At 44.8% G+C, this 20,883-nt stretch overlaps 1 protein-coding gene across 7 annotated transcripts in view; it reads left to right on the top strand.

Moving 5' to 3' along the window:
• CTCFL (CCCTC-binding factor like) overlaps positions 1-20,883 on the top strand; it is a 41,503-nt gene that overhangs the window by 7,574 nt on the left and 13,046 nt on the right. For 6 of the 7 annotated variants that reach the window (XM_084854227.1, XM_084854231.1, XM_084854230.1 and 3 more), the window contains 4 exons: positions 4,161-4,328; positions 9,547-9,680; positions 10,948-11,068; positions 13,371-13,520. In XM_084854227.1, coding sequence (XP_084710353.1) covers positions 4,161-4,328; positions 9,547-9,680; positions 10,948-11,068; positions 13,371-13,520 — 573 coding nt within the window. The remainder of the gene's footprint in view (positions 1-4,160; positions 4,329-9,546; positions 9,681-10,947; positions 11,069-13,370; positions 13,521-20,883) is intronic. The other variant, XM_084854233.1, reaches the window with a different exon arrangement.

The following is a 20,883-nucleotide window of genomic DNA, read 5'->3' as shown; positions in this document are numbered from 1 at the left end:
CTGTGTAAATACAGAGTATTGTAATGGAGGACTTCCAGTTCTTTGAAGGTGGCTGGCATTTGTTGTTAGGAAACAGGATGCAGGAGGGGATGGACTTTTGGTCTGGTCCAGCAGGGCAGAAATCCTTACGATGTTCTTCTGGAACCCTTGGAGGAACTTGATGTTCTTTTATTTACTTACCCGCAGTTATTCATTTATACATAACACTTGGACTCGTCCTTTTCACAATTAGTCCAAGCATACCACAAAATAATTTTAGCCTTTGCAGACTCAATGGTCTGTACGCATTTATTTAATGAATTTATGCATTATTTACTGTATCTGCTCTATATGTGCATATTCACTATATGTACTCTATTATGTGTTCTATGTACTCTATTTACTATATGTGCTTTATTTACTATATGTGCTTTATATGTACTGTATGTGCATGCTGCTTCCCCTCCAAGGCTGCATCTGTGGTTCTCGCTTCTCCCTCCATCCTCACAACAACCCTGTGAGGTAGCTCAGGCTGAGAGAGAGTGTGTCTGTCCTAAGGTCACCCAGGGAGCTTCATAGCTGAATGGGGATTTGAACCCAGCCCCTGCTTCCCCCCCACCCCTCCAAATCAAGTCTGACACTCTAACCCAGGGGTGTACAACCTTTTTGGCCCCGAAGGCCACATGTGATGCTGGCTTGGAGGTCAGGGGCTGCAGTCGCAGATGCATGCACATATGTATGCCTGTGCATGTACCCCTACCCCCAGCAAACCTGATACAAGGCAGGGAAAGAGAGATCTGTATAAGGATCTCTGGGGGCTGAAGCAGAGAAAAGGAGGGGGAAAATTCAGCGGTGGTGGGAGGTTTAGGGCACCCTTGGAGAGCCGTATGCCGCCCCTGGATTAGAGGTTGAGCACCCCTCCTCTGACCTCTGCACCAGCCTTCTGCAACCTGGAACCCTCCAGATATGTTGGACTGCAAGCCCCGTTGCTATTGGCCATGCTGGCTGGGAAAGACAGAAGTTTGCTATCCAACACATCTGGAGGGGAACAGGTTGGAGAAGCCTGCTTTACACAATTATGGCAGGGGTGGGCATTGTATTGGTCATACTTCTATACTAAAGAGGTGGAGCACACAGCCTGCAGAGAAGAAACCGTGGCTGCGGGAGGGTGCCTGTGTGTTGGCAATTCAGCTGAAGCAGTGGGCCTGGCCCTAAGGACATTGAGGAGTGAATGACAGAAACATTTTCTTTAAGTGCATCATCAAAAGCAGGAAACCATTCTGAGAGGCGGTAGGCTACAGAGATAGATAGCTGGTAACACAGCTGTAAAAAGGTCTGCTGAAATAAAAATAATTTCAGAGAAAACACTGACTGATTGATTGCGTTGGTCTACAGAAGATGCTGGAGAGGTGCTACAAGAATACAGGAATTCTTGTTTTCAGGCAGTGCTTCTAAAGTCCTGTGGCAGATAGAGGTGACAAAAGGATGAAGGTTTACAAGTAATCAGCGCTTTTAAAATCACAAGTCACCAGAGTCTGGTGGCATTCACCTAAGTGTTCTTAAAGAATTTAGTTGTGAAATGGCTTATCTTTCAGATAAAATGTTTAACTTATCACTAAACTCAGCCTTGTTACCAAAGGACTGGAAGGTAGCCAGTGTAACACCATTTTTTTTTTTAGGCTCTAGGAACATAAGAAGAGCGCTGATGGATTGGACCAAAGGTCAATGAAAGGCATAATTCCTCTGCATTAAATGTTTCTGCATATGCATTCTTCCTTCAAAACATAAGAAGGATTGCTATATCTGATCAAAGTCCAGAATCCTTTGCAAAAAGCCAGCTGGTTGCAGGGACTGCCACCAGAAAATTATCATTGGTCCATTGGTAGACTGTAGTCTACATTCTTGCCACCCCTGCTGTAGACAATGCCCAGGTTTTTACATTCAGTCAGGCATGACAGTGACATCACAGAGTTAGCCTCCTGTGTGAACTAGTCTTCTGCATGAGTAGCTGACTGCATGCAGGGCACAATTCACACTGAAGGCTCTCTAGGTGGGAGCGGGAGAGGTTCATGCCTTTCCTTTGCCACGCTATTGCGGTCCTTCCTCATGACTGGAAGCATGAATTGGGTGGAGATGTAACATTTCTGGAAATGTTGACACTTCCTCTGCTTCATCCGGCCTCCTCACCATCGGCCATCTAGCCGTGGATGCAGGGTGGCTGGAGCACGGAGGCTGGAGCATGGAGGAGAGGATCCCCTTCGTGCTTCTCCTGCCATGGATTGGATAGATGGTCACCTCCGAGTTCAGAGGCGGCCGCCTATCCCGATAGGACTGCTCCCTTAGTAAATTTGTAATTATTGTCTGAATAGATTAGAACTACATTAAATGGCTACACAGGACTCTGTAGAACAAAATTCAAGCTATCAAGAATGCACATTTACTGTCAATAATGCACAATGGTGACTCTACTCACATGTTGGGAAACAGCATAAATGTCTATCAGTAAAATAGACTTTAGATCAGTAATTTTAATAAGGAATGAAAGAGCTAACTATGCTGAGAATCTTACAGAGCGGATTAAAAAAACATTTTCCCCCATGACTTCACTATTTCTAGACATTTTATATCTCTAGTCTTTCTGTAAAAGGGTTCTTATTACATAGTTTTTAGAAATCATTTTGCAAGGGAGTAAAGGCTGGGTAACAGTATATAAATACTTTGTCTTAAATTCTGAAATAAAACATTTCATAATCCAAAGCTGTTCAATTTTCCCAACGGGGGGGGGGGGGGGGGGCGGACACAAAAACGGTCCTGGGAAAAAAATGGGGAAAAAAAATTTTTTCTCAGAATTTCTCCAGTTTTTTTCCAGGCCTTCACATCGCTAGAACCGGGAGTATGTGATGTGAAGACAGCTGTCTTTAAGCCTCTGTCTTGTTCATGTGTTTCTGATAAGATTCATCTTGTGGTTTCTCAGCACTGTTTGCATTACATTGCAGCAGCTTGTGAGTTTCATGCCCATGTTTCCATGTGGCTTTGGATCCTTGGAAGTCGATCTGCTGGCACCTTGCAGTGTTGTTACAAGCTGAAACAGGGACTACTAAAGTGTGGTTCACACATGCACGTTCACTGCTGCATGACTTGCGTGTTGAACGAGCCATTGCAGATGGAACATCCGCATCGCTCTGAAGGCAGTCATGAATTCCAGCGGAGCCAACCCACACAATCCAGCTGAAAGTCATCAAGTGACAAGACATCAAATAATGCAGGGGTGTCGAACCTCTTTCAGCCTGCGGGCTGGGTTCAATTTCAGAGAAGCTCTCAGGGGTCATGTTTGACTAGTGGGCGGGGCCAAGGCAAAGCGGGTGGGACCAAAGGGAAAAGGAATGGGGCAAAAACTGCCAACTTATAGCTTAAAGCTCTTACGGGCAGTAACTGTCAGAAATGCATTTCAACCATTTAGAATGGGGGGAAAACTGCAAAAAAGCCAGGGTTTTGTTGTTCAGTCGTTCAGTCGTGTCCGACTCTTCGTGACCCCATGGACCATAGCACACCAGGCCTTCCTGTCCTGTGCTCTCTCCCGGAGCGTGCTCAAGTCCATATTCATTGCATCAGTGATGCTATCTAGCCATCTCATCCTCTGCTGTCCCCTTCTCCTTTTGCCTTCAATCTTTCCCAGCATCAGGGTTTTTTCCAGAGAGTTTTCTTTTCACATTAGGTGGCCAAAATATTTGAGCTTCAGCTTCAGTATCTGTCACAATCTGTGGTTGGGACAACGGGAAGGGGGCATAGCCATTTGGGGAACCCTCTAGGGTCAGATTTGGCCCCCAGGGTCTGAGGTTCCCCACCCCTGAAATAATGTATATATGTGTGTGAATGGTCCATTTCTTAGGGTGGGCAAGGGAGGTATAAAGTTAGTTTCCTGCTGCTTTAAAAAAAATAAGAAGAAATGTATTTTTATGGCTTATTTGACCTAAAAACGACTTTTAGTTGTTTTTAGTTACATGTTGCTTGTGTATATTGTCTGTGTGCTGTAATGTAAGTGGCTTTTAAACTTTTTATATTGTATTTAGTGTTTTAACTTCTGTAAACTTCCCAGAGAGCTTCTGCTATGGGATGCTATGGAAATGTAAATAATAATAATAATAATAATAATAATAATAATAATAATAATTTTCTCCTAGGAGACATGCTGCAACATTGCAATTTGTGCACATTCACCTCTTTCAGTGTGTCAAGCCTTAATCGTCACATGAAAAAACATTCAGAGGAAAAAACCCAGGTGTGCCACCTCTGCCATAAGGCATTCCGTACAGTCTCCCTCTTGCGCAACCATGTGAACACGCACACAGGTATGGTTGGTTGATGTGTGTTTGTTTTACTTGGTGCCCTTACGGGTTGTCGCAGCCATTTTTATGACGACTCTTACCAACGTGAATCTCGTAAAACACGAATCTCTTAGGGTGCAATCCTATGCATGTTTAGACAGAAAAAAAGGCCTACGACTTCCAGCATGTCCCAGCCACCATGGGTGGCTGGGGCATGCTGGGAGTCGAAGGCCTTTTTTCTGTCAAAACATGCCTAGGATTGCACCTTTAATGTGCCGTTTCAGGAGGTTTGCATATTTATGTTGATGTGTGCAGAGGTCCACAATCTTAGCTTGGATTATAAAAAAAACAACAAAGCTAGCTGTGCTGGTCCATGAGAAAAAAAAATCCAAAATCCACAGTTGGGCAATACCTTTATTAGGACCAACCAGAACTCCACAAAATTGTGCAACTTTTCGAGGTCTCCAGAGGTCTCCATCAAGCTACAGTATATGGTACAAAAACCAGGGGATGGGGGAAGAAACAGAAAGGCCCAAAATTTGGCCAGGTGTCATGGCCAATCTACAGTTTAGATCGACCCAGTCTCAAAATGGAGATTTGTAGTCTGAATGAATTAGTTAGCAGTATGTGTTGCAGGTATCAGATTACACCTGACAATGCATTTTGGGAAGCAGAAGCTAACGACTAAAGCTATGCTTCTTCACCCTTTTGAACCTAATGATCCTGGATTCCTGCATGAAGACCTTAAGCACTTTTATACAGCTGCAAAGCCATGTATAGAATGTAGTTGGAAGTCTCCAAAGCAATCAACTAAAAAGTAGTGGGTTGATAAAATTTGGGAGACTTTGACTATTTACAAACTTACTCGGCAAATGCAGCAGCAAATGAAGAATCCTAACTTTAAGAAAAATACGATTGTACCATGGTTTCCATTCATTTCCTATGTTGCTCTTCAAACCTTTGATCAAATTCCAACCAAGTACCATTGCCTGTATTTTTTCTGACTAATACACACATACACACAAAATCACACACGCACACGCACCTTTTATATGTTGTATAAATTGTATTTTTAATCTTTCATTAGGTATTGAGCTCCTACTTAAGCTGTTTTACTGTAGCTGTTCCATAAACATATCGGTTATAAACTAAGAATTACAATTAGTGAATTCCTTTGTTTCTTTAGTGATTGTGATGCATTAAGTACATTCTTTTTGTTGTCTTTATTTTGTTAACTTTATTTCGAAATAAAAGAAAATTTCATGGAAAGAAAGAAGCAATGCACACCATCTCCCTGCCAGCCTTCCTTGCAGGAAAGGCCGGTGGGACACTTGCTACCTAGGCTGCTGTGCGGTGAGGTATGAGCAAAGATAGGAAGAAGATAGGAAGTTGCTTTATACTCCATCAGACTACTGGTCTGTCTAGCCTGGTATTATCAACTGGGTTCTCCAGTGTTTCAGGCAGGAGTCTTTCTAACCCAACCTGGAGATGCTGGGGATTGAACCTGGGATCTTCTGAGGCCAAGCAGGGGCTCTGCCACGTTTACCCAGTCAGTCAGGGGGTGCATGCTAGCAGTGGACGCTGGTGGCTCCGATGTTGGCAGGGTGGTGAATTTGCTCTGGGCTTCAGTCAGAACTCTACAGGAGCTATCCAAGGTGCAAAGCTCCTTTAGAGTGCTGACTGAAACCCAGAGCAGATTCACCACCCCTCTGACATCAGAGCTAGAGCGCTTGCTTGTTTAGTCACTTTGTGATGAGATGCGCCATGCGCTTCGCCTCAGGACAGCCAAACAACCCCCAGCCTCCCCCCCCACACACACACACACTTGAAGCTGGGAAAGGGGTGGGGATCTCCATGTAACCCCCAGGATGATCCCCTCCCACCTCTGAAGCTGCAAGGTTGGGAGGAAGGCTGGTTGTAGAGCTAACTAAAATTTCCCACAAGACATTTTTCTGAGGACATTTCTGAAGAGTTTTCTTTTTCTTCCCCTCAATCCCACTCTCCCACAACCCTCAGCAAAAGAAGACCACTTTGCAGAATTTTCTCCAAGTATTCGCCACCTTTTTGTGTGTGACAGCCACCATTTCTCTCCCCCCGCCCCCCAGTGTCCTAGAACAACGCTAGGTCCAGCGTATCATGGAGGATGCAAAATGGGGGCCGGTCTGCCAATGCAAAACAAAGCAAAACTCTGGGGGGGTGGGGGAGAGAAAGAAGCTATGCTACTGCCACCACTAATGGTGAGCTCGCCTCCAAGAAATTGTTGGTGAATTTCTCCTCACCTTGGAGAAATTAGCTGAAATCCCCCCCCCCCCATTTCTCTGCCCACGAAGAGGGTGGAGAATTTCAAGAAGCCCTTTGTGTAGAGCTCTATCTGTTTGCTTGTCACGCACACCAGAAGGCAGCAGCACACTCACCACGACAAGCATGGAAAGGGAAAACGTGGAATAATAATGTGACAGAATCCCAAAAATGCTTGAAATGGTATGACAAGATCTTGACGGCGTTGAATCATTTAGAAGACGGCCTGTCCTGGCTCCTGCCCAATTAAATAATCTTAGGGCGCAATCCTATCCAAATAGGCAGCCCCTTCCAAACTCGGAGGCCTACCCAATGCAAGGCAGGAGAAGCACGGAGGGGATCGTTCCCTCTGCACTCCTCCTGCCTTGCTTTTTTGGTTAGACAGCCAATTGCAGCTGTCTAGCTGCGGGAGGACAGAGCAGGGGAGGAGGCTGCTGTACGACACATTGGATATGTCGTACAGGCATTTCCGTCTGCCCCGGAACACCCCCAGACTCACCCCTTTTTGGCCACTCCACACTCCTCTTGCAAGCGCAGAGGATGGGACTGTTCTGCGCTGCCTCTGAGGAGTGGGAGGAGGTCGTTTCTCCAGGAACCGGCCTTGGAGTGTGGGCTCCAAGGTCGGTTCCCAGAATACAAGATATCCTTTGGCCGTCTAGCCTCTGTCTAGCAGCCATAGGATTGCTCCCTCTGTTGATCAATCATAAAAGTTTTAATTTATTAAATTAAAATGGGGGCTGAGTTCTGCTCACTGAGCTGATAGTCTGGGGGCTTTTCTACATGAAGTATTTATCGTTTGCTTGTCATTCCCTACTCATGTTTTTTATAGGTTCTTTAGACAACATCATGACCCTCCAGTTTTGCTTCTGTGACTAATGAGTACTTTCAGTTAGATTTTTTAGAGCAAGGAAGATGCAGCATTTAATTGTGAAAGCGCAATTTCCTGTTGTGTAATTGCACTGTTCCACCGTGCTGTCTAGAGGTTATGTGACAGAAAAACAGGAAAGGAGACGCTCTTCGTGTAGTGCTCAGATCTCAATTCTGCGATGACACCGAAAGTAGATACAGCGGATTAACAGCCTCATGTAGAAAAGCCATATGTCTGGACTGTGACATGTCTGACTGCAGATGGGTGCTCACATAAATGAATTCTCCATACAAAAAATAATCCACATAGAAGACAAGTGGATGTTAGGGTTCTCGCTTAGTGTTCACCTGACATGCTAGCGTTCTATGTGGCAGGCATTTTTTGTATGGAAGGGTATTCAGCCATGTGGGCCTGCACCTGCCATCTGACGTGGTACCCTGGGCCAGCCTTCTTCAACCTAGTGTCCTCCATACGATTTGGACCTGAGCTCCAGCCAGCATGGCTAATGGGGAGGAATTCTGGTAGTTCAAAACATCTGGAGGATACCAGGTTGTCCGAGGCTGCCCTAGGAACATGTTTACCACAGACCTACCTGTAGTTCTGTTTTTTCCTAAATGCTTCAAGAGGCTGAATACCTCTGCTGGAAGAGTTGTGGCTTTTACCTCGAAAATGAGATGATATTTGATCAAAGAAGGGCCATAGCGCAGTGGTAGAGCACATGCTTGGTATGCAAAAGGTCCAGGGCTCAGTTGTGACATCTCCAGGTAGGCCTGGAAAATCTCTTGCCTGAAAACTGGAGAGCCATTGCTGCCAGTCAGTGTCAACAGCACTGAACTAGATGTACCAATGGCCTCATTCAGTCTAAGGCAGCTTCCTGTGTTCCTATGATCACCTGGTTTGGTATGGACTTTACCTCTGTGTTTACCATATTGGGCAGGGCAGCCTTCTCCAAGTGGTGCCCTCCAGATACGTTGGACTGTGAGCTTTTCTACCTGAGGCTGTTAATCCGCTTTTGGTTTCATTGAAGAATTGAAATCCAAGCCCTATGCGAGAAGCATTTCATTTCCTGCTTTTTGCTACATAACCTCTAGGTGGCACTGTGGTATCACAGGATAGCGCAAATAGACAAGAGGATATTGCACCTTCTTTCTCTTTCACAATTAAATGTCACTTTTCCTGCCCTAAAAAAACTCACCGAAAATGCTAGTTAGACACAGAAGCAAAACTGGGGGGTGATGATGTCATTTAAAGAACCCATTTAAAGAACTGTGAGTAGGGAATGACGAACGCATGATAGCTTGTGTAGAAAAGCCCAACCTTTTCTACCCTGTGTAGAAAAGCCCTACAACTCTCATCAGTCCTGGCCAGTGAGCATGTTGGCTGTGGATGATGGAAATTGTAGTCCCACCGCCAGATGAGAGAAGGCTTTTATAGGATCAGTCTTGGCTCCTGGACCAGGGGATTGAACCATATCAGCCAGTCCCTTCCAGCCAATATCTTTTTCAAATCCACTGACTATTTAAAGCATACTTTTGCGGGGAGGCAGTTTTCATTGGGATCACAGCACAGGGAAAACGGTTTAGCTCCCCCTAATCCAACCCGCCCCCAGCAGTCCTGATACTGCTCCTTCCCCATCCCTGTGGCTCGTTGTTTACATTTTTTTGAAGTGCATGCCAATTGCATTCACACAATGAACGTCACATCTAGCTTGGACTGCACTTGTATTTTAGATTTTTATTACTATCTAGGCTAACTATTTTATTTCTGGTGTTGTTCGTTTTTATTAACTTTTGTTGTTTTTACTGTATGGAGCTTACTGTATAAGCTGCCTTGGGAGTGCTCTTACCCTGAAAAGCACCCTAGAAATATTTTCAGTAAATAAATTGTGTTAAGTGTTTGATGGGTCATTTTCTGCCTTCGTGTGCTCCTCAAAATAGGTAGATATAAAACCAGCAGCTTGGCATCACAATAAATGCACACTTTAAAAAATGAGATTTCTCAGCATTTTTAGAGGAACAAGAGTGTTTTAGTTACACAACTAGCATTTAAGACAGGACACATTATTTCTTCTTACAGGGACCAAGCCATACAAGTGCAGTGAATGCGATATGGCCTTTGTGACCAGTGGTGAGCTTTCAAGACACAGGCGGTATAAGCATACTCTTGAGAAGCCCTTCAAGTGCTCATTCTGTAACTATTGTAGTGTGGAGGTAAGAACAGCATTCACAGCAGAATTGCTTTCAGTGTTCTTACCTGTGTATGGCTGGATACCGAGAGATGAAGGCTCTTTGAAAGAGACATCAATGTTCATGGTGTGTTTGCTCTTGTTTGTTTGTTTGTTTGAAACGTTTATTCGCCACTCTACAGGCATAGCTCTCAGGGCCAAAGCACACATTACTTTAAAGACATAGCTAGCAACTACATCTTGTTGTTTAACTTTAGAGTAAGCGCAGAGTCTCCATCCAGATTGGGACCCTAGCTTGGGGGGCTTTAATCCTTCCCCCGCATGCTGTGGTCCTGATCTGGATTGGCCCACCATGCCTGCAATATATGGGCTTCACCACACCAGGCCTTCTTTGCAGTATTAAGATTGGCTCCTTACACGCCTGACATGTGCTGTTTGTCTTTCTCGGCCAGTTCTTGGCGAGTTCTGTGTGTTTCATTTGACAGCCACTAGGTGGCACTGCTGTTATAGCGCCATTATGGAAGTACACAGCAAATTAAGCACGTCCTAGAGAAAAATTGGACTTTCCCCGTGCTTTACAAGGGTGGGATAAAGGTCGTAAACTGCAGGAGGGGCCCTGGAGGTTGTCGACATTGTGTAAAGGACTCACAGACTTCCGTGAGCGACTAATCTTGATTGCACGATAGAAGCCCTGTGTGGAGAAGCCCTGTATTACGAAGCAGCCTTCCCCAACCTGGTGCCATCCACACTACAACCCCCAGTATCCCCCAGCCAGCTAATAGACAATAATATGCAAACTAGGAGAAATGTGACAAAATTAACCTGGCTAATGTTTTGTTATCGCCAACCTGTAGTCTGAGATGTGTGATCCTCTACCACTTTATTTCTGACTCATTCTTCTGTATGTGTAAAACCAGTTCAGGAGGTTAAGTAATTCCTAAAGGCTTTTGAACTTTTGATTGAGGTGGGTATCTCTGTGTGTGTGTGTGATGTATAAAACTCCTACGGATCTTTGATTGAGGTGCGTGTGTGTAGATAGACGGATATCTGTGTTTGTGTGCGTGCATGTGTGTGTGTATCAACATCCTTCCTGATATGTACAGCATTAACACAGGAGCAACAGAACTGTTTTAGAAAGGAGAAACTTTGGAAGATCAGTGATTTGTCAGTATGACAGTCTCTGAAAGTTGTAGCACTTGTAACTGAAGTAGTTTTTTTTTTTTAAATGATGGATTATTTTGCAGGATCCCTGGTGGTATCGTAACTTAATTTATTTTCATTTCTAACTATAGGCCAGCAAACTGAAGCGTCATATTCGCTCACATACAGGAGAGCGCCCTTACAACTGTACTCTCTGTAGCTATGCTAGCAGAGACTCTTATAAGCTGAAAAGACACATGGTAACTCACTCAGGTAAAAATTAGAACTGTAATGATTGTCACCAAAATATTTCTCTCGCTGTGTGATGTAATGCCTGCTCCTGTGAGGTCGTAGCATGCTGAGCCACTGAAAGGAGATGCATAGATGGTTGGGGAAAGAGCAAGAAAGAACAATTGGTAGCCCTTGGCCCTGAACTTTCAGCATTTATCTCTCCCTATAAGAGCAAATTCAGGTGGAGAGCGTCGACAGGACTGGAGTCAAAAGAGGGCCAGCGAGAAACAAGAGGAAGGTATCGACGTTCTTGGCGGAGCCCTGTGCTTTGCAGAAATACCAAATATATTTTTAAAAAAACAAATGTAAGGAGGCAACCCCCCACCCCCCAGTGAGGACTGAATATGCTCAGTAGTCCCAGAATGTGTCTGTTGAAAAAGAAAAAGGGGTGGGGAAGTGGACTGCGCCGGGGCAGGGAGGCAGAATCCTGAACAGGAGGAAGGATGTTGCAAGTTCCATATATTCCCACTAATAGCAAACCCAGGAAGTGGGTTTGAGAAGTGAAAACAGGGCCACCCTAAAACAAGGTAGTTGTTTCTACACAGTTGATTATATGCTGAACATTAGAAGAGCCCTGCTGGATCAGACCAAGGGTCCATCTAGTCCAGCATTCTGTTCACACAGTGGCCAACCAATTGCCCACAGGAAAGCCACAAGCAGGACAGAAGCACAATAGCACCCTCCTGCCCATGTTCTCCAGCAAGTGGTGTACATAGGCTTACTGCCTCTGATACTGAAGGTAGCATATAGCCATCAGGACTAGTAGCCTCTGATAGCCTTATCCTCCATGGCTTTGTCCAGTAAAGCCATGCAAATTGGTGGCCATTGCTACATCTTGTGGTAGCGAATTCCATAGTTTAGCTATGTGCTGTGTGAATAAGGACTTCCTTTTATCTGCCCTGAATCTCCCACCAATCAGCTTCATGGGATAGCCCCGAGTTCTGGTATTATGAGAGAGAGAGAAAAAGGTCTCCCTATCCACTTTCTCCACACCATGCATAATTTTGTACAATTATGAGGTACGTATGTTTATGAATTATAAGAAAGAAAAGGTAAAGAAAAACAAAACAGCCCAGTGAGGACTGAGCATGGGCAGGCATCTCTAGGACCCATGGAATACTGGAGGGAGGAGGGGTTGGCCTGCTTGAGCCCCTAACAGCTTGCAGTATCCTGGATGAGGGGGACATGGCTAGCTGAACAGAAGCACTGCTGTGAAGTGGTGAAGATATACTGCAACACTTTGTTGCAGGCCCCACTTGTATTGTACTGCTACATTGTGGGCTTACCTCTCCCGTTCCCATAGCCCCTTGTCATGAAAGAGTATAAAGTATGCTGCGTTTGAACAGGTAGTACATGACGAGGGGAATTTCTACACCAGCCTAAAATCCTGCATTTAAAATGGGGCTTTCCGCTTCCGTTTTAAATGCAGGATGACAACTGATCCCCTTTACACGTGCTTCCTTCTCTGTAGATGGCTGTTCGCATACCATTAAGTTTCCGTGAAGAGGCATTACACACACTCTCGGTTCAGCGATACTTGCTCCTGGGTTCCTGCCCCTTTCCCTCCCCTTGCACATTACTGTTGGATGGGGACCGACACGATGACAGCCCCCCTGCTGATCTCCCCAGGCCCCACCTCCCTCTTCCATGCTTTTGGCCAGTCCTTGCCGCTCTGTTGCCCCCCTCGCTGCTGCTCTGCCGCTCTGTTTTGAACAGGCAGGCTGAAAATGGTGAGGAGCAGGAAGGCTGAACACCCATCAGACCTTTGTCACCACCTTTGACATCGTGACCACGCCCCTAACAACCACATTTGGCACTTCATTCAGACTAAGGGAGAAATACACAGGGAGGACATGGCACTCCATTTGCGCATATTTGGAAAAATCAATTTTTTTCTGTTTGAGGAAACACGGGATAGGTGGGAGGAAATAGTGGAATAATGACTGGACAACGACGGCGTCATGTAATGGGCCCGCACAATTCAGTGAGTGAGCAACCATGAATGCACAATAAACTTGAGGTGTAGAGATCCCCAAAGGAGTACAGGAGAGTTGCAACATTTTCTGCCTTAGCATGAGGTGAATCATGGAGACAAACCAGGAGAGGTAAAGATCTCAGTGGAAGTATATGTTTTAAGACACTGTAGAGGAGACATCTGTAACTGCCATTTACAACAGCAGTAAAACAAAGAAAAGGAGTGTGGGTATGTGTATATAAACAGTCTCACAATTTTCAGCGATGACATTTTGCTTTCTAATTTACATCTTCACCTTTTTCGCTCTAGGTGAAAAACCCTTTGAGTGTCTGATTTGTAAGGCCAGATTCACTCAGGCTGGAACTCTGAAGTTCCATATATTGCACAAACATGGGAAAAATGTGCCAAAATACCAGTGTCCACACTGTAACACATCTGTCGCCAGGAAGGGTGATTTAAGTAAGTTTCATTACCCTTTTAAATGTTCTATGAAATCAATGAAGAATTAGGGTTGGCATCTGTATCTAATTTTGATTTAAGAAATTGCTGTTCCAAATGTATCCTAATCTGGCTCATTTGTTCCAAATCAATAATTAACTTGAAGTCTTTGCAATAAATAAACTATGATTTCTCCAGTGTGGGCAGCATAAAGGCCTTTTGGTGCAGCTAATGAGCACTATACCCTGTACAAATCAGTTGAGTATGAGACGTTTTTGAAATGCTACCTACTCAAATTTCTGCCTGTGTTTTCAGGTTCCAAATTACCACGTTTCCCTTCTGTAGCAGCACCAACGCATTAGTGTTCTGCTATTCTTCTGTTCTTGATTGCTAGTAACTTCGTTCAGGCTGCTGCAAATTGTAATGTTCAAATCTTTTTTTCTTTTTCGCAGAATCCCAGTGTGCACCGGTGCATAGGCGCATTGATGGAATCACAAGGCAGAACTGTGCCATCCCATCAAGATTCCATATTCTTCCATTATTCCATAAGCACTTCAACTTAATTACTGCACGTATGCACTGGTGCGCATTGGTAAACCCGTAAGGGAGAAGAAAAAAAGAGTGAACCGAGAATGGAACCAAAGTGTGTGTGCTCCAATACAGAAATTAATTTGACAAATTCTCCAAATTAAAGCAGAAAGGAGGTCAGGTGGAACTCAGGGAGGTGTGAACTCACAGAACGATGATGGAAAAGTATGGTGAAAATCCATGCCGAAGCTATGTTCAGTTGCTTCATTGACTTGAATGAAATAAGAGATGACAGTGAGGTCAGGAAAACTGCTGTGGGGAAAAATACTGTCCCATGACCGCTACCCCAAATTGATTATCCCCAGGGTCTGAACTGCAAGCGGAGGATAAGGCTATCAGTGGCTACTTACTATGATAACTGTATGCTGCCTCTAGTATTAGAGGCAGTATGCTTCTATATATCAGTTGCTGGGGAACATGAGCAAAAAGGTGCTATTGCACTCATGCCCTACTTATGGCTTTTCCACAGGCAACTGGTTGGCCATAGTGTGAACAGAATGTTGGACTAGATGGACCCATGAACATAAGAGCTATGGTGAATCAGACCAAGGGTCCATCTAGTGTTGGACTAGATCGACCCTTGAACATAAGAGCTATGAATGTTGGACTAGAAGGTTGAATGTTGGACTAGAATGTCGTACGTTGGATTAGAATGTTGGACTAGAATGTTGTATGTTGGATTGGAATGCTGGATTAGAATGCTGAATGTTGAATTGGAATGTTGGACTAGAATGTTGTATGTTGGATTGGAATGTTGGATTAGAATGTTGTATGTTGGATTAGAATGTTGGACTAGAATGTCGAATGTTGGATTGGAATGTTGGACTAGAATGTCATATATTGGATTGGAATGTTGGACTAGAATGTTGAATGTTGGATTGGAATGTTGGACTTGAATGTTGAATGTTGGATTAGAATGTTGGACTAGAATGTTGTATGTTGGATTAGAATGTTGGACTAGAATGTCGAATGTTGGATTGGAATGTTGGACTAGAATGTTGTATGTTGGACTAGATGGACCCTTGAACATAAGAGCTATGAATGTTGGACTAGAATGTCGTATGTTGGATTAGAATGTTGGACTAGAATGTCATATGTTGGATTGGAATGTTGGACTAGAATGTTGTATGTTGGATTGGAATGTTGGACTAGAATGTTGTATGTTGGACTAGATGGACCCTTGAACATAAGAGCTATGAATGTTGGACTAGAATGTCGTATGTTGGATTAGAATGTTGGACTAGAATGTTGTATGTTGGATTGGAATGTTGGACTAGAATGTTGGATTGGAATGTTGGACTAGAATGTTGAATGTTGGACTGGAATGTTGGACTAGAATGTTGTATGTTGGATTGGAATGTTGGACTAGAATGTCGTATGTTGGATTGGAATGTTGGACTAGAATGTCATATGTTCAACTAGGTGGATCCTTGAACATAAGACCTATGAATGTTGAACTAGAATGTTGTATGTTGGATTAGAATGTTGGGCTAGGATGTTGAATGTTGGGCTAAATGGACCCTTGAACATGAGACCATGGGTCCATTTAGACCAGTATTCTGTTCCCACAGTGGCCAGCCATCACGCCCTTGGTCTGATCCAGGATGGCTCTTATGTTTTTAACAGCCTCCCCCAGCGGTTTTCCTGGTTGCAGCCTTCTGAATTGCTCCACACAAGTCAATGCACGCACTGCAGCCAGGAAAACCACTGGGAGAGGCATTAGTCCTTGCACGTCTGGCCCTGGGGATAACGGGCCTGAGATGGCAGGGCGTGGAATGCATTTGCTTCGCTGACTTGTGTGCATCGGGAGAAGGGGCTGCAGTTATTATTTTTTAAAGTTGGGTGGAGGGCTCTTGCCAGCCCCTGACTTGGGGCACCATGGGAGCCTAGGTGTCAACCGGCAGTTTTCCTGATTGCAGCCAGACAAGAGGAAAGATGAAATTTCAGAAGTGAGCCTGTAAGCAGTCTCGGCTGCAGCCACTGCTAAAGACCACTAGAGAACCACTGGAGTAAACGCTTCAGTCGTAGTGCAAGAGACACGTTGTTCAAAGCGTCAGGAGCAACCCACAGCAACCCACTCAGTATTTGCTGCCCTGCTGCCTCTGTTTATGCCGAGGGAGCTCATGCGGAAGTTGGACAAGCCCTGCAGGTTCAACATACCTTTCTGCAAGCCTTTTCGGCTGCATTTTCTGCTTACTGTTGGTGAGAATATGCAAGTATCTAAATTTATTTTTTGAAATGAAGTGAGGTGGCTCCACCTTGTGGTTGTTACGAGTTAAATGAACCCAGGCAACAGCCCAGTCCAAAAGCAGTGGAAGTGTGTTCTCGGTAGGAAATGAGCAGCCACTGTGTTTCTAGTCCATGTTAGTTTCTCATGCATCTTTCCACCTTAAATCTACTCCATCCGATTTCTGCACCAGTCTACGATTTCTCTGAAAACTTCACAAAACTTCACATTTATTTTCATAGGTAATTTTTTTAAAAATTATTATTATTATTATTATTATTATTATTATTATTTAGATTTATTAGCCGCCCATCTGGCCAGCTACCTGGCCACTCTAGGCAGCGTACAATACAAATAGCAATGCAAAATACAACATAATCAACTGAACAAAACAACGTTGCTCTAAAAAAACCCTAACCCACCCCAAATGCCCACCTGAACAGCCAGGTTTTCAAAGCCCGGCGGAAGCTCATCAAAGAGGGGGCCTGGCGCAGGTTGCTAGGGAGGGAATTCCACAAAGTGGAGGCCACCACAGAAAAGACCCTCTCCCTAGTCCTCACTGGCCTAGCTGTCCTGCCTGATGGGACAGAGAGAAGGCCATCCGAGGCTGATCTTGTTAAGCGGCCTGTCTGGTGTTGCTGGAGGCGCTCCTTAAGATAGACTGGGCTGGAACCATATAGGGTTTTAAAGGTCAATAACAACATCTTGAATTGGGCCCGGAAAAAAAGCGGTAACCAGTGCAACTCCTTCAGCACTGGAGTGATATGATCTCACCAATGGCTGCCTTTAATCAGGCGGGCCGCTGCGTTCTGCACCTGCTGCAACTTCTGAACCATCTTCAAGGGTAACCCCACATAGAGCACATTACAGTAGTCTAGGCGAGAGGAGACCAGGGCATGAGCTATTGATGGGAGCAGATGGTTAGGGAGGAAGGGGCACAGCCGCTGTATCAGATGGAGTTGGTACAGCACTGCCTGGCTCACGGCCAACACCTGAGCCTCTAAGGACAGCTGGGAGTCCAAAATGACCCCCAGACTGTGGATCTGGTCCTTCAGGAGCAGCCACACCCTATTCAACACTAGGTCAACCTCCCCTTGTCTCCCACCAAAAGTCCTTCGGTTTTGTCGGGGTTCAATTTCAGCTCATTCCTTCCCATCCAGCCACTCACTGACTCCAGACACTTGGACAGGTTTTCTACAGCCACCCTTGGCAAGGATTTAAATGAGAGGTAGAGTTTCCCCTAACATATACATTTTGTACACATCTTTCCTTAATATGCCCATTTTTGAATGCCATTTTGAGTAGAGAATTGCATTCCCAAATTTGAAGACATAAGCAATCCGAAAGATAAACTGTGGAGCAGATTTAGGGGACATGTGGGCTGCATGGGGGAGTGGAGATGCCTTTCACTAGCAGTCCACTGATGGACGGACACCCAGGTACAACCCAGAGTGCTAGTTTTTGCCTACACAGGGGGGATCTGTGTCAGGGCTTCACTGCGCAGTGAAGATGACCTGCTTCTTCTTCCATCTCCTTTGGAAGCAAGGTTAGCATATTTACGTTATTACTACATTTGTATCCCACTTCTTTCCTCTTGCAAGGAGCCCATGGAAGCATTCATAATCCTCCTCCTCTCCATTTTATCTTCACAACAACCCTGTGAGGGAGTTTAGGCTGAGAGTCAGTGACTGGCCGAGAGTCACCCAGTGAGCCTCCATGGCTGAGTGGGGACTAGAACCCGGATCTCTCGACTCCCAGCCCAACAGTCCAACCACTACACCACACTGGCAGGTCCATGTCACTGGTTATGGAACTACCTCCTGAAGGAGGTTCAGCAGGTGCCTTCCCTTACCTTTGAAGACAGGCACAAAAACTGCCTGTTGGGTGAATAGGGGCTGTACTGGCATTGAACTAAACACTCTGAACTTCTCTCTGGTGCGTGTGTTGTGCTTTTATATTGTATTGGTTGTTTTGAGGTTGTGATGTGTGTGTTTTTAAATGGCATTGTGAGCCACTGTGGAGGGAAATGGCGGGATATACATTTTTACATAAATGAAATGACTTGCAAATGCTTGCACAAAACCGTCTGTGTCACATGTTGAAGCATTGTGGGCATCAGGTCACGTGCTAATTAAGTGCCCAAAGCTACAATAATCTCAGGTCTCAATTCTGCGCTTGTCCAGGGTTTCAGGTTGGCATCTTCTCCAAAGATAGTTGGAGAAGTATTTGGATCCCCCCAGTGTTGTGCTCAAGAAATGAATAGCGATGCCTTGAACACATTTGAGATTTTGAGGCAGTGTACTAAAAGAATTAAGGTTATACAGACCAGGGGTGGGCAACTTGTAGCCCTCCAGGTGTTTTGGCCTACAGCTCCCATGATCCCTCACTATTGGCTTTGCTGGCTAGGGCTGAAGGGAAGTGTAGGCCAGAACATCTGGTGGACTCCACATCACCCAATTCCCCATCCTCCATGGTTTTCCGGATTTTTCCCCAACAGTCACTCAGCGTTTTGTGGCCATGCTCAGTCCTTAGGCTTGGGGTTTTTTTCTAAAGATTTTTTGTACTTCTGCAGACGTTGGGATTTCCCCAAGCGTGCTCCCTCTTGTGTGTGAATGCTGCTATTTTGCTTACATAAGGATCAGCACTCACCCCCAAACATTGCTAACAGAGGCAATGGTGATTATTCTATAGAACTATAGAATTAAGATTTGGCTTTTCAGTGTGCAAGACGGGTTTCAATTGCTTGGCCGCATATCATCTAATGTTTTCAGTGTCTGTTTGAGTATTCATATGTGAACATTTGGGACAGGAGGGGGTGTAATTTTATTAATTCTTATTTGTGAATGGCTTAGCACAAGTCCAAGGGGAGTTCAAAGACAACATGGAATCACAACGAAAATCAATTCAGAGGAGACCAATAAGACTCCCTTTGAAGTTGTTGGGAGGTTTTCCATGGCCTTTTACTGCAGCGTGGGTCTGGCCCAGAGCATCCATTAACATCTGAACTTTTATATCTGTTTAGAAAACAGTAATTGTATATATGACTCTTGAAAGACCTGGCTGCATTTAAATTTTATTAAGCCAGTATAGCAGAATTATTCTTCAGGTCCCAGAGACTCATAGCACATGTTACAGGGGAGAGATCTGTTGTAATAGCCAGGTTTGCTTTGTTCCGTTTCATTAGCCACAAAGGACAAGAGAACAAAACACTATATTTCAGACCCTTTTTGTGTAAAGATACGATCCTCACCGAGCCGGGATTTCTCCCCCCGCCCCCCCCCGGCTCTAATCCGCAATTTTGATTCCTACAGAATGAGAGAGCAGAAATATATAGTGATTATCACTGTTGGCTTTATTGACACGCATTTAAGGCCCTCCTCCAAGTGCCTCTTCCAAGGGAAGCTTGGAAGGCAGCAATGAGGGAGAGGGCCTTCTCAGTGGTGGCCCCCCCATCTGTGGAACGAGCTCCCCGATGAGTTCTGCCTGGCACCAACATTGTTATCTTTTTGGCACCAGGTTAAGACCTATCTCTTTTCCCAGGCATTTGGCAACCAGCACATGATGAGTTTTAATTGCTCTTGGTCTTTAGTTATGACTGACTGTTCAGAGTTGTTTTTAGTTATATGTTGTTTGTGTATATTGTCTGTGTGCGTTTATGTAAATGGCTTTTAAACTTTGTATATTGTATTTAATGTTGTCACTTCTGTAAACCGCCCAGAGAGCTTCGGCTCTGGGGCGGTATGGAAATGGAAATGATAATGATAATAATAGCTGTCCAAATCTCAGCACAGAATTATTGGGGTGGAGGAGGCTGTACACCAGGGTGTTGTCAAACATCTTTGCAGCATTCAGTTTCAGAGAAGCTCTTGGAGTCCACATTCCAGCGGTGGGAGGAGCCAAAGGCAAAAGGGGTGGAGCCTGAAATAGCAGTGTACTTTAGCTTGAAGCCCTCACTTCTAATAACTAAGCCTTAGGAGAGACATTTCAACCTTTTAAAGTAGGGAAAAAAGCCAGGAAACCACAAAGTATTCATGGTCAGGAGAAAGGGTGTGAGGCCAGGAGAAAGGGCACAGGCATCAGGGGAACCACAGAGGGATGGATTGGGACCCCAGGCAAGCCAGATTTGTCCCATGTGCCTGAGGTTTGACCCCCCGGTATAGATCGTGTTTCCAGAAGGCCATTTTGCCAGGCCAGGAGAGTAGAAATAACCTTATTATAGGCATTAAGAAGGAACTTTGGAGGGGTAGCGAATGGGTCTGATGACCTACTCAAGTAGTAGGTCCACACATTACATTTTTAGGCATACACCTAAGATCTTTTACATCCCTACATGTACCCCTAAAAATGTAAGCATGTAATAAACTTTCGTAAAGGAGATGTGATGGCTTCGGATTCCCGTTGAGTGTACCCTCAGTGATAAATGCAGATTTGCCTCCATGTAATGTGTGAATGGCCCACTGACCATCATGAGCATGGCGGTCAAGTAAATCAGCCCTATTTCCAGATCCGGTGCTGAACTGGAGACCAGGTGGAAATGCTGATTTCTGAAACCCGTTATTTCCTCCACCG

The sequence above is a fragment of the Heloderma suspectum genome, chromosome 4 (genome assembly GCF_057233095.1).
Source record: "Heloderma suspectum isolate Gila_16-S chromosome 4, 16-S_ref, whole genome shotgun sequence".
Taxonomy (NCBI): Eukaryota; Metazoa; Chordata; class Lepidosauria; order Squamata; family Helodermatidae; genus Heloderma; species Heloderma suspectum.
The sequence above is the reverse complement of the archived record's forward strand: the minus strand, read 5'-3'. Positions and strand labels throughout refer to the sequence as shown.